This window comes from Anomalospiza imberbis, chromosome 3 (assembly GCF_031753505.1).
Source record: "Anomalospiza imberbis isolate Cuckoo-Finch-1a 21T00152 chromosome 3, ASM3175350v1, whole genome shotgun sequence".
In the NCBI taxonomy this organism is placed as follows: domain Eukaryota; kingdom Metazoa; phylum Chordata; class Aves; order Passeriformes; family Viduidae; genus Anomalospiza; species Anomalospiza imberbis.
In genome coordinates this window covers 36,732,316-36,745,351 of record NC_089683.1, presented here as the reverse complement: position 1 = coordinate 36,745,351, position 13,036 = coordinate 36,732,316, and the positions used below count along the sequence as shown (strand labels likewise).

The following is a 13,036-nucleotide window of genomic DNA, read 5'->3' as shown; positions in this document are numbered from 1 at the left end:
CAAGCCAGCTGTCTTTAGGTGCTAGCCATGCCATTAGCGGGATCCAGCGGGCCCCAGAGGAAGCCCCACTGCCTGACACCATCATGGGGCTGAGGGGTGAGGCCACGGCCATTTGCCACATCCCCTCAGGCCTCGTGTGGTGCTGATACACAGTTTGTGTTGCTGTGCTGTGTCAGTGGGTGCCTTCCCTCCAAGGAACTCTTCTGCAGAGCTGAGCCCCTTCCATGGGCTCTCCGTCATGCCACTTGTTCTTCCCACTGCCACTGGCAGGGAGGAAGCACCTTTCTGAGCATGGTCAAACACGCTCTCAGATGTTTGCTTTGCCACTGGCCTGTTAATATGGCACCTCTGCCTTGGACAGGCATAAACCTTCCCTAATGTACACTCAGGTCTTTCAGAGGCTGAACTAAACCTCAAGCAGAAGGAGGAGCCCACTTTGAAAGCGCCTGAGGGATAATTCATGACTAGAACTCACTGATGGAAGTAGACAACTCAAACCTCTTAGCAATTATTGAACTTAGACTAAGCATCTTTCTCTGATACTTTGAAGTCCAGATAAAGAATTTGAGAGAGGAGTTGCTGACAACACCACTGGCCTCTGTTAGGAGGCTGTTGTATTGGTTTCTTGTACAACTTTCAACAAGTCTTTGAGAAGTACAGCATGGCTAAGCAGTCTCATTTATGAGAACCTTTATCTCAGGAACTTTTCCCTCATCAAGTTTTTTTTTTGTCGGCCTGTTTTCATTTAATCTACTTCTTCTTCATCATGTGGATATTCAGATGACTGCCTCTTTGAGTGTGCTATCTTTTCTAAAATCAAGAACAGCAAAATCTTTCCTCCTTTTTTTGAGCCCTCCTGTCACCCAAGTGGCTGGCATGCAGCTGGCTCTGAGGGCAGCAAAGTCTTCCCCTACACAAGGGAGCAAGCAAGGAGCTGCTGCCATCACCATCCCAGCCACAGCACTGGGGCACCGAACAGCAGTTTGCATTTTGGATGTGGAAGGGGATCAGAGCCTCCTCTGTCCAGCATTCGGTGCAGCTCCAACAGCTTCTGGAATTACCCTCCCAGGCTCTTTAATGCTGCTTTTTATCCTTGATGGAAATCTGGGGCAGAAGCTAATCATTTTATCCCAAGTTAGGGAATGGCCTGCCTCCTGGCCTGCTTCCCAGACTGTCTCCATTTTGTTCCTGGGTAACAGCCAGTAGCTTATTTGATACATTGTTTCCCTAATTCCTGGCCTCATACTCCATCATAACTCAATGTCAGGAATGCCTCCCTCTCTCCACTTATCCACATATATTGTTCCTCCAACCCACACATTTTAATGACTGTCCCCAAACTGCTGTATGCAGAGAGAATTTTACAGGGGCAAAAAGCCACTGAACAAATGTTTTCTCAGTGCTAAAATTATCACAGGTGCCTAAACTGCATGCTGAGTGCAGGAATCAGTTGTTAATGACATTCTGCCAACCACTGCTACAATCACAGGCTCATGCTCTAAGGGGTGGATGTTCTGAGGAGTAAATGGAGTGAAACAAGAGCGTACTTCTCACAGACACTGCTCAGGGCTCATGGCTGTGCTTCTCTCCTCCTGGTAGCCCAATCTTGAAACGAAGCCCTGACATCACCAAATCTCCCCTGACGAAGTCAGAGCAGCTGCTGCGAATAGATGACCATGACTTCAGCATGAGACCAGGTTTTGGAGGTATGAAACATGCACATTTGTCACTGTTCCTGTTTTGCACAGTCGCTTCCTTATACTGTAACATTACAGCAGTGAAGAAGCAGACTGGTTCTTCTGTCTCTAATTTCTATTCTTTTGAGTTGTGAATTTATGGCACTCTTGAGGGAATGGAGGTTCAGTGAAATAGCCTTCTGGATGAGCAAAAAGCATAGTCAGAGGCATGGAAATGTGATTAACAGGCAATATATTAATCCTGGTGCTCAGTGATACTTTCCTCTGATAAAAATCTGTAAATACACCTTATTTATTCCTGGGGTTTATTCCTGGATGGTGTGGGAACTTCTAAGTTTTTGTCTTAGTATGGCCATACGTGTGCATAATCAAATGAAGTACTGCACTTACTTAATTTATAACCCAAAAGAAAATGCTTTGACTGCCTGTGTTAATGCTTGCTCAAAGTTTTGTGGCTGTGTGCTAGAGCAACCTAAGCTTTCAGGGAAATGGATGAAGGAGAACATGCTTGCTTTCAGCCCATCGGATTAGAGAATATTGTAATTTATCTACCCTTTCTGGCTGACAGATGGTCATTCAAATCCAGGATACCATTATATACTCTGATGAAAGAAGATTTTATCACTAAATGCTCAATATGCCAAATACCAGCATGTTCAATTAATTTAAAAACATTTCAGTTTCACAGCAGTTCACAAATGTGAGCATTGTTTTACTTGACAGCTCTCCTGGACTGTAATTGCCAGAGGTATATGAGAGACTAGTCAAAGCCTGGAGGAGGGAAAAAAGTTCAGAATCCCTAATACATGGGGTCACAGTTGGATCCTCAGGAGCCTCAGGCTCAGTGGCACATGCCTGTGTCCTGCAATATATCCCCTCCTGTCACCCTTTCTTTTCCACAGCTGAGCACTGAGTCTTGTGAAAGTCAAATGCATATAGAAGCTTTCATGGATGTTATTAGTATGCAAGGGGAGCAAAAGTGAGGGAAAATCTCCCTCATTCCCTTAGCTGTGCCATCACTGATCCTTCTGTGAATGGATCCTCTTCCAGTAATCTGTCTCGCCAGTCCTGGACCCAAGCACTAGAGCTAAAAACAATTAAAGTTGCTTTTAAATCTTGAAGAGACACATGTAGGATGACACAATAAAAAGAGAAAATTATTAGTATTTCAGTCTTATTACTGACTTTAATTATTATTAGGAGATTTTTGTTATGAATTCCAATAATTTATACTTTCTATTGGTTTACTGTTGTTTCTATTTCAGACTGAGCATCTATTTCTATCTGTAAGATAGTAAAGTCAGAGGATTGTTTTGTCTCACTAGGTTTGTCATTTGTCAACTCCTATTTTTTTTTCCCCTAGGCCCTGCAATTCCTGTTGGGGTGGATGTCCAAGTTGAAAGTCTGGACAGCATTTCTGAGGTGGACATGGTAAGAGTCACAGATGGGACCTCTGGAGACCAAAACTCTGCAGGCTACTTGGGTTTGTGTCCATGGGGTTTGAATACTGCCAAGGACAAACACTCCACAGCCTCCAAAGGCAGATTCAGGTTCAATCTGAATCTGCCAACAATTACTTCTATTGACCTCATGCTACCATTTCATGGCCGTTGAAGCAGAAGGAAGAAATCTGTCATTTTCTTTTCTCTAGGACAAAATGGTAAAACATTGCCAAGACTGTCTCAAAGGATTTGGGTTTCTATATTTTCTTAAATAGTGATAACACACTTAAAAGCTCTGAGGAGACCAATGAATATGTTTGTTTTAAGGCACTTACATGCTGCAGACTTAGTCACTTTGGACAAGTTCTGAGGTAGCTGGGGGCCAGAGAACTACCAAGGAAAAGGGGGAATGGCTTTAAACTGAAAGAGGGTAGCTTTTGATCAGATATAAGGAAGAAATTCTTTACTCAGAGTGTGGTGAGGCACTGGAACAGAATGCTCAGAGAAGTTGTGGGTGCCCCATCCCATTCAAGGTCAGGCTGGAGAGGGCTTTGAACAACTTGGTTTAGTGGAAGACAGCCTGCCAATGTCAGGGGGGTTGGAACAAGATGGTCTTTAAGGGCACTTTTCCAATCCAAACATTCTATGACCCACAGAATCTCCCAGTAACTCAGGTTTTGCTTTGGAAGAGAAAAGAATCACTCCCCAGTACAGAATATTTTTCAAAATGTTTAGACTTTTCAACAAAATTATCAAACAACTCTGAAGGTTTCACAGGAAGCCCCAGATTCTGTGCTCCTAATTAACAGACAGAGGGTTAAAGAGCCTGCCCTGGACCTCTTCCCGTGCCTGAGCCAGCAACAGGGCTGTGTGGCAGCACAGCTGATGGTTGGCAGACACACTGGTGACATGTCAGGCTCCTCTCACTGCAGCTATTTTAGCTCTTGTGTGGGCTGGGATATCTGCAGTCATCTGACCTCAGGGGTGAGCATTTTCCCCAGAACTGGGGACCCTTTCAGCTGACTCCCTGACTCCAGTGCTCTTGTCACCCCGACAGCTAGCCATGGGTATCCTGAGCTTTCACCTGTTCTGGTTGAGGAGAAAGCTTGTGAAGGTGGCCAGAGGGCCCCTAAAAAGCTTTGGGACTTGAAAGCAGAGTGGAAGAACTAACGTCAAGGACCTAGAAGTTAAAAAAAAACCCAAATCCCAAAACAAACCCCAAACCAAACAAAAACCAAACAACAAACCCATTCTTCTTCTTCCTCTTTTTTAAATCAAACATTATGATTTTGAATTAGTTCCCATGGCTTTTGAATACTGCCCCTGTTCCTCCTCTAATGTCATGCTGCAACACTCATCAACATGGGAAAACCACTAGATGGCCTTGGGTTAAAAAAAAATTCAGGGTTGATTTTGGCTGTTAGCAAAATAATAATGGAGAAGATTTTATATTTTCAGAATCAATACTTTTTAACTCGTGCAGCTTTATAGAAAAATGCCGTGGTGCTTAGCAAGATCATTACTTGCTTTTTAAATGAAGACGCATCAGTGACAGAGTTATTCATTCTGTACTAAGTTTAAGTTTGAGAAGCGAGTTGTGTCTGAGCCCAGTAAATCTCTGACCTGATGAATAAACAAGCTGCAGCTGGTGATGCCCCTTGCAGCCCGGGGAGTGGATGTGCCCTCAGGAGAGGTGCTTTACACTTCATGGTTTGTCCCAGAGAGGAGCAGTCACTACTGTGCTGATAAGGTGTAAGTTGTGACAGAAGCCTGTTTGCTGCAGGACTTCACCATGACGCTTTACCTGAGGCACTACTGGAAAGATGAGAGGCTGTCCTTCCCCAGCACCAACAACCAAAGCATGACCTTTGATGGCAGACTGGTGAAGAAGATCTGGGTCCCTGACATGTTCTTCGTCCACTCCAAGCGTTCCTTCATCCATGACACCACCACAGACAATGTCATGCTGCGGGTCCAGCCAGATGGGAAGGTACTTTATAGCCTCAGGTAAAACTGCATTCAGTCAATGCCAGCTATTAGTGGAAAGAGAAAGTGGTTTAATTGATTACTGCATTGTGTTTTTGCATGACTTCATATTAAAAAAAGGCATAAAAAAGAATGAATGTGCTGGTTATCCACAGACATCTGAGTGCCTGTATGAGTGCATTTAAGTGCCTGTTGCAGAAAGCCAGTTTCTGTGCCAGCATTGTTGGTTCCAGCACTGCCTCTTCACCTTTTGAGCATGGCTAGCCCCTGTCCCTGTTGGGAAGCTGCAGTCAGACGTGGCTGTCCCTTGGAGCAGCTCAGTGGGGGCTAGCAGGCTGCAATCCCCATGGGGCACTGCTGAAGAGGCAGGGCACATTCTAAATAAAAGGGCAGTGTCTGGTAATAAAGAGAAGTCCAGGACAGCTATAGTTATTCACTTCACTACACAGCAAAGTCTCTGGGCTTAGCAAAATGTCCAGTTTCTATTCCTGAAAGCAATAATGAAGAAGTATAAATTATACCAAAGTGCCACTTTATGGTAAGCAAAAAAACAGAGGGAACACATGAAGTGTGTCACATGAAGTGACAAGTTTCAGAGCAAGGGTATATAGCTCTTGGTGATTCCTGTGTGTTGTTAGAGCAACCCAAACACTTGGTTTGGCTCTTCCTGCTTTTTGCTCACTTTTCATGTGAAATCCATGGAAGCTCCTTGCAGGAGACGTTTTTGGTAAACACTGCTTTGTCCTCTGGCTTGAGGAGTGGTCCCAGCCCTGGCTTTCTCCCTTATTTTCCAAATAGTTCATCAGTTGACATAAGTCTGAATGTTATTAAACTGGGATTAAAACATTTCTGATAAGTAACACTTTCATGCTTGGGGATGCTAAGTGAGGAGCATCTGTGTGATGATTTAACCCCAGCTGGCAACTAAGCCCCATGTAGCTGCTGGCTAACTCCATCCTGGTGGGAGGGAGAAGAGAACTGGAACATTAAAAGGAAAAAAAACCTCATGGGTTGAGATAAAGACAGATGATTAGGTAAAGCAAAAGCCCCATACATAGGCAAAGCAAATCGAGAAATTCATTCACCACTTCCCAAGGGCAGGCAGGTGTTCAGCCACCCCCAGAGAAGCAGGGCTCCGTCACATGTAATGGTCACTTAGGAACATGAGTGCCTTTATTCCAAACTTCCACCCTTTCCTTCTTTTTCCCCCACTTCATATGCTAAGCATGATGACATATGCTGTGGAATGTCCTTTTGGACATCTGGGATCAGCTGTCCCCTCCAAACTCCTTGTGCACCCTCAGCCTCCTCCCTTTTAGGGTGGTGTGAGAAGCAGCAAAAGGCCTTTATGCTGTGGAAGCCCTGCTCAGCATTGATGAAAATGTCCTTGTGTTATTAATACTGTTTTCTTGACAAATCCAAGACGTATTCCCACACTAGCTATTATGAAAAAAAATAACTCTATCCCAGACAATCTGTCAATCTCGAAAAGAATATAAAATCTGTGCTTCTGCTTTACTTGGCTGCAGCTCCATCCAGTTAGAAAACAAGTACTGCCAAAGGACCCATAAAAACCTATTAGAAATGAATTTTCTGTACAATATTCTGATGCAATAATGTCAATATCACCTCCCCAGCAATGAAATAACAAAATACCTGATAAATAAACAAAGCATCAGATGATAGATAATATATTCTGAAGGACAAAAAGAAGGAAAATCAGCAGTCAGTATCAGCAAGACTCATAGATTTAACCAGTGAGAAAGTTGCAGAATACACTGTTTGTGAAGTCTATGGAGGTCTTTAGGGAATATTGGTAGCAGCAGAGGAGAAGCTGAGCCTGCCACAAGGTGAGGGGGTAACTTCTCAGCCTGCCAAGGTGTTTTATGATTCTACAAAAAAAGTCAAGCAGAAAAATTCTTGATTCCCTAGGGGGCATTAGTTTGACATGAATTATTTTTGATATTTTTATCTTACAGTTCATTTGAATTCACAGCCTGAACATTACCTTCTCATTATCAAAGCTTTTTCTTCACTCAGCAGATTAGACAAGGTTCAGGTATTATTTAGGCCTTTACAAAGTTTGGTCAGGTCCTGAGTACAATAAAAAACGACAAGAATATGACATATTGTTCATCGATAGCATGCGTGCCTACACACTAATTTAGCTGCCAATCACCTGCAATGCAAGCATTTATGATTATCTAAAGAAGATGGGAACAGGAGGGCATCAAACTACTCCTGCACAGCCTTGTGCTTAAACAATTGCCCAGTACAAAGTGGTGGTGAATGTCTTCAACAGCAAATTGTCTGAGTTTCAGTATTTTATTCAGCAGCAAGTGCAGGTTGCAATGCTTTGTGAATGCTAGGGAAGGACAAAAGCTCCCTGTAAGAACGAACAGGTTGTTACTGCCTGTCTGCCTTGCTGAATGCCTTTGCCTGCAGACTGTATTTTTCCTTGGTGTCTGCCTTTTTAGGGTTCTTTGCCAGACATTTTCCCATCTTGGAAACCACCATAGACCTCACTGGCACCTAAACTTCTAGCTGAGCCAACCACTTTCACTCAAAGGCTAAATCCAGATGGGAAAGCAACATCAGACAGAACCCACTTGTGCAGAAGACTACTAATATAAGGGATTGCATTGTGTTTTTATCACTGTATGGTGTCTCTCTACCACTAACCCTTCTATAACTTATTAATTCTTTCCCCAATATAATTTATACTTTTATTTTCATTTACTTCTCTGGAGTCCAAACCAGTCAAGTCGAGATTTATGGTTGCTTCCGGTTCAACCAAATTATGCTATTAAAAATGTGATAATCAGACTATAGCAAGGCCAGAGATTTTGATGGGTGGGTGGGCCAGAGCATTTCTGTGGTCACTGTTGCATTGCAGCTCCAGCCCTGTGCCCTCTGGTGGCTGAGTCCCATGTGTGATCACCGGGTTCTCACTGAGCATCTGGAAATTCAGAGTGTGCAAAGAAATTACCTGCATCCCTCATGGCACTACGATGGCTTTGATAAATGCAAATTATTTTATCGTACAAAGCATCTGTTTAAAGGACAGATGTCTGCAGAGATCTGTTTGCTGATTGTCAGGGGGAAGTGTCCTTTTTGCCCTTTCTCAGTTTCTTCTCCAATACTTTAGTTATCTAGTTGCAATTTGTAATGGCCTAACTTTATAGTCATCTTTTTTAACAGTAGCTGGCTGAGAGGAAGAAATGGCTTTAACTAAAGCAGAATGGCTTTAGCTGAATGGAAGGAATTTATTTTCAGTTGAGTGGTACTGGCTGTAGTTGTTTAATAAAAGACCAAACTCACAGCTTTACTATTTTACAGTCCCGTAAGGAGGCAAGTTTTTAATGGAGTGATATTTATTATTCCTAGAGTTACAGTAACAGCAATGTGCAACATGGATTTTAGTCGCTTTCCCCTGGACACACAGACATGTTCCCTGGAGATTGAAAGCTGTAAGTAAAGTGGAGGTATAGGGGAACCAAGGGCACCCCATGGGTACCCAAACTGTGTTATACCAATAATTAATTATAGCAATGATTCAACTGCTGCTACATTCATGGGAGCTCTAACCAAAGACATCAGACTTCAACACTAAGAAAAGCTCCCTGCCCATATTTTTTTCACTAGAATTAGATGGTGTTTGCAACAAGTGTTTTTAAAAACCACCTGTTGCACTGCCTTGCCAGTGGCCCTGAATGCCAGCCAGGCTGCTCCACTGCCACCCCAACCCCCAAGCCCCTGGGCCATTTGCCTGCAGGTCAGCAGTCTCCAACAGCGCCTGCTTGCCCAGGTGCCCTCAAACACATGGACAAATGGCCATACACCCTTCACGGGCACCATCTGCTCATCCATGGTGTAGAAACCATGATGGGGTAGTGACATTAATTGCCTTCCTCTTATGCTTCTTAGTCCTATTTGATAAAAGCCAGCTTTTGCCATTTGTCCCAAGTATGATGCACATATGAAGTGGCCAGGTTTCACATAGCAACATTTTAAACTTTTGGCTTTTTCAAGTTATTTTCTTCTCCTTCTTAAGCTTGCAATAAGAAATTGCAATCTTAATTCGGTTTTAATACATTTATATGTGATTTTTTTCTCCCTGTGTGGAAAGAGCTGCTACTAAACCCATCTGAAAGGATTAATATTACTGTTACTTTCACATGTATTAAAAAATGAAGTAATGTTCATGTGTATATCATAGGCAGAAAGTTTACCCAAGTTTTTCCCTGCATGCCTCAGACCATTGGTAGATTGTTCCTCTGGTCATCCCATGCAAGTTCTTTCTGCTAAGGCTCCCTTTCTTTGTTTCTGATTTTAGGAGGTTTACAGGAAAGAATTTTTCAAGTTCTGATGCAGTGGGTTACTTGACACACATATTATGTGTGTGAAACTATGATTAGAGAAACAGGAGGGTTAACAAAACATACCGAGCATCAGGCCTGAGGGCTGTGACCATGAGCTAGTCCACTCCTTGCCACGGCCATACCCACCACCTAGGTGGGTGGCATTTGGGAACTTGACCTTTTCAGCTGGGAGCTTTGAGGGAGCCAGGAGGGCTGTGTGGGCATGCCTTGGGCTGTGAGGATGGTAGCAACTGTCTTAGTGCACTATCCTGAATTTGCTCTGCTTCCCTAGATGCCTACACTGAAGATGACCTTATGCTCTACTGGAAGAATGGGAACGATTCCCTAAAAACAGATGAGAGGATATCACTGTCCCAGTTCCTGATTCAGGAGTTTCACACCACCACAAAGCTTGCCTTTTACAGCAGCACAGGTGGGCAACCAGAGCACCTGCCAGAGCTGGGGGAAGAAGGGGTGAAAACTGTCTCTCTTGACCTTGGCTATGGAGAATTGTCCACTGGGGGTTCTCTCTGTATCCCATCAGACCTGCCATGCCACTCTTCTCTACCAAGTTGGTTGTTCCTGCCACACACTTCCACCTTAGTGGTCATGTAGTCTGGAAAGATAATCCTTCTTCAAGGTCACACCAAGTCTTCACTTGAATTAAACTCTCTTATTGCATAGGTTATATTTTCTGGAATTCATCAGCCCAAGAGATGGTTTGACTTTGATAGTTGGTTCTCTACGGAGTTTTTTTTTTTCTGTAAATGGCGATGATCTGCAGCCATTAACTGTGTTTTCAGAAAAGAAAATTAGTCACCTTTCCCCTGGTGCAGCATCACCCTATCTGAAAGTAGTCTGGTGTTGGTGTAACTCCTCTTTTTCACTCTCTCTGTTTCACAGGGTGGTACAATCGCCTCTATATAAATTTCACGTTACGCCGACACATCTTCTTCTTCCTGCTCCAAACCTACTTCCCTGCCACTCTCATGGTCATGTTGTCCTGGGTGTCCTTCTGGATTGACCGACGAGCAGTTCCTGCCAGAGTCCCATTAGGTAACAACAATCTTGTACTCAGCAGACCTAAGAGGCAAAGGCTGCAACCACAGCCTTGACCATCAAGATGAAACCCCTGGTGCTGTGCACTGTGTTGCCTCGAGGCACAGAAATCCACACATGTGCCCCAGGGACAAGGCATGTGTCCCCCCCATGGTGCAAACTCTCCTTGTGCCAAGAGAATTGGTTTCTCTGTTTGCACAAGATGCGCCTGGAATGAATCAAAGAGCAAACATCCCACTCTGCTTCTATCACTCTAAACAGAGACGAGGCACGTTTACAGCCAAGGTGTCAGTATCCTTCAGAGACTTCAGTGAGCAAGAAGGTGAAAATCAGTATGAGCAGCCCTGACAAAATTTCAGTTTACTGAGTTTTGCTAGAGGAGGGAGGGTGGAGGTAACACAGCTGAATTATGCTGTGCAGTTTAAATTTTCAAATGAGTTTGCACTGCAGTGTGAGGGATTCAGCTTCCCCTTTTGCAGCATTTTTTTGAGAGGTGAAGCCATATGTCACAGGAGTCACCATAGGAGCAGAACTGTGATATGGACATAAATCTTCTTCTAAAGTGGATGCTTTGCCCTCAGCAAAGTGTTGTTTGTTTTTTTGCAGATTCTGAGCACAGGCTTGCTTCCTCTTATTCCAGGCAACATGCCTCAGGATTTTATTTATTCTTAAAATCATATTCCTCAGTGGAGACGATATAGAGAGACAAAGTAGAGATTGCAATAGAGCAGTTTTTCAAGTCTGAATTTAGAAACAGCACCCATTGCCTCAAGACATCATTAAAGGAAGCATAAGGGTATGGGTCATGCCTTTTCAGAAGATGTAGGCGCTGCCTTAGCAGTATTTTTAGCACCTAGATACTCTGTGAATTCAGTCCTTTGTGCTTATATACCTAATTTCAGCTTCCAAAGTAATCACTAATGTGACGTAATTAGTCCCTGAAATGAGAGGGCCATGGAGAGGCTCTCTCAGAGCCAGGGTAATGCAGAACTACACGGGCTCCTGCCCTTGCTCTTGTGCTCATTGTGCTTGCCCAGGGTGTAATGTGGGACAGCACTGCCTTGTGAGGCACCATTATTCCCTGCTTTTGCTCCAGTGAAGGCACAGACCAAGTGTGAGTCAGATGGGGACTTCTGTGGCTTCTCATGAAGCAGGACTTCCCAGGAGAAGTCCAGCATACAGAAAACACAGGGGAAACAAGTAAAAGCTGCAGCTTCATTTGTGTCCATGCTGTGGAGGGGTGAACTAGAAGTTGACATACTCAGAATCATAGAGTCATAGAATATCTTGAGTTGGAAGGGACCCATAAGGATCATTGAGTTTAAATCCATGTACTTGGACCCCTCCAGGGACTGTCCTGAGCCTAGAATGGGGTGCAGCCAGCACAGGGTCAAAGTGCTGCTGCCTGGCCATGGGATGGGGAGGCTGGTGGTGTGGTGAGGAGCCAGACTAGCAACACCTTGAGACCAGAATTAGAGCTGTGCTCACCAAATAGACAAGAAAACCCCAGTTACAAATCAGGGCTGCCTGGATCCTCCTCAGGCAGTGAAATTCATTACCCAAAAGTGAAAAAAAAATATTGCAAGGTAAATTCAGATGTCAGGAAATTGTAACAACTGCTGTATTTGTGATGAGGAGTCTGGTTTGAAAGCATCTTATGGTCTCTTCTGCTGGTGTATTGCCAGGAATAACTACCGTGCTGACCATGTCCACAATCATCACTGGGGTGAATGCCTCCATGCCTCGTGTTTCCTACATCAAAGCAGTGGACATTTACCTGTGGGTCAGTTTTGTGTTTGTGTTCCTCTCGGTGTTGGAATACGCAGCTGTGAATTACCTGACAACGGTGCAAGAGCGGAAGGAGAGGAAACTGCGGGACAAGGTGAGGTTTTCTGTCTCCAATGTCATTTTATTACCCCTGGGAAAAAGTGTGGCAAAAGTCTGGAAATGTTCAAAGCTTTGCAACTGCAGCTCTCAGCTGCCTGGGGAAAATGCAATGTGTGCAAAAAGACACCAGCAGTGAGTCATTGCGGGTTATAAAGATTTGCCACACACAAACCATGCCCAAGGTCACTCCTCTTTCTTTGGAGTCTGCGTGGGCTAATTTAGGTATGGTCCTCCACTGCCTGTATAGATGGGATGGGTCTTAGGATTTTACCTTGACATTTTTTTTTATACTGTAGATTAAAATCTGTGGATAAAATCAGTTTGATTCTGTTGTTTGGGTTTCAGATGACATGACAGATATCCCCCACTTTTGTCTATGCACAATCTAAACTTATCCAGTGGTCCCAGTTTTCCCATTCTGCCCTTGTTACATTAAATTTTAACTAAAATTTCAGCCTAAGGGGGTTTCTTTCCAAATGGGGCAGGTTTCATTTCTTGTTGTGGTTTTCCTCTGTCTTCTTCTGATTTTCTCAGCTACAAGGCACAGGTCCAACCTTTATTTGCACCTGGTGCCTGTGCCTAAACCGAAGGAGCTTTTCCACAG

At 43.9% G+C, this 13,036-nt stretch overlaps 1 protein-coding gene across 2 annotated transcripts in view; it reads left to right on the top strand.

The window, feature by feature from the left end:
* The window catches only part of LOC137470547 (gamma-aminobutyric acid receptor subunit rho-1), a 29,693-nt gene that overhangs the window by 13,225 nt on the left and 3,432 nt on the right, over positions 1-13,036 (top strand). Inside the window, exons 1-8 of one of the 2 annotated variants that reach the window (XM_068184032.1) lie at positions 12-96; positions 1,600-1,706; positions 3,061-3,128; positions 4,923-5,146; positions 8,513-8,595; positions 9,779-9,919; positions 10,390-10,542; positions 12,231-12,427. In XM_068184032.1, the coding sequence (XP_068040133.1) occupies positions 1,688-1,706; positions 3,061-3,128; positions 4,923-5,146; positions 8,513-8,595; positions 9,779-9,919; positions 10,390-10,542; positions 12,231-12,427 (885 nt within the window). In that variant the 5' untranslated portion in view covers positions 12-96; positions 1,600-1,687. Of the gene's footprint in view, positions 1-11; positions 97-1,599; positions 1,707-3,060; positions 3,129-4,922; positions 5,147-8,512; positions 8,596-9,778; positions 9,920-10,389; positions 10,543-12,230; positions 12,428-13,036 lie in introns of those variants that run through there. The other variant, XM_068184030.1, reaches the window with a different exon arrangement.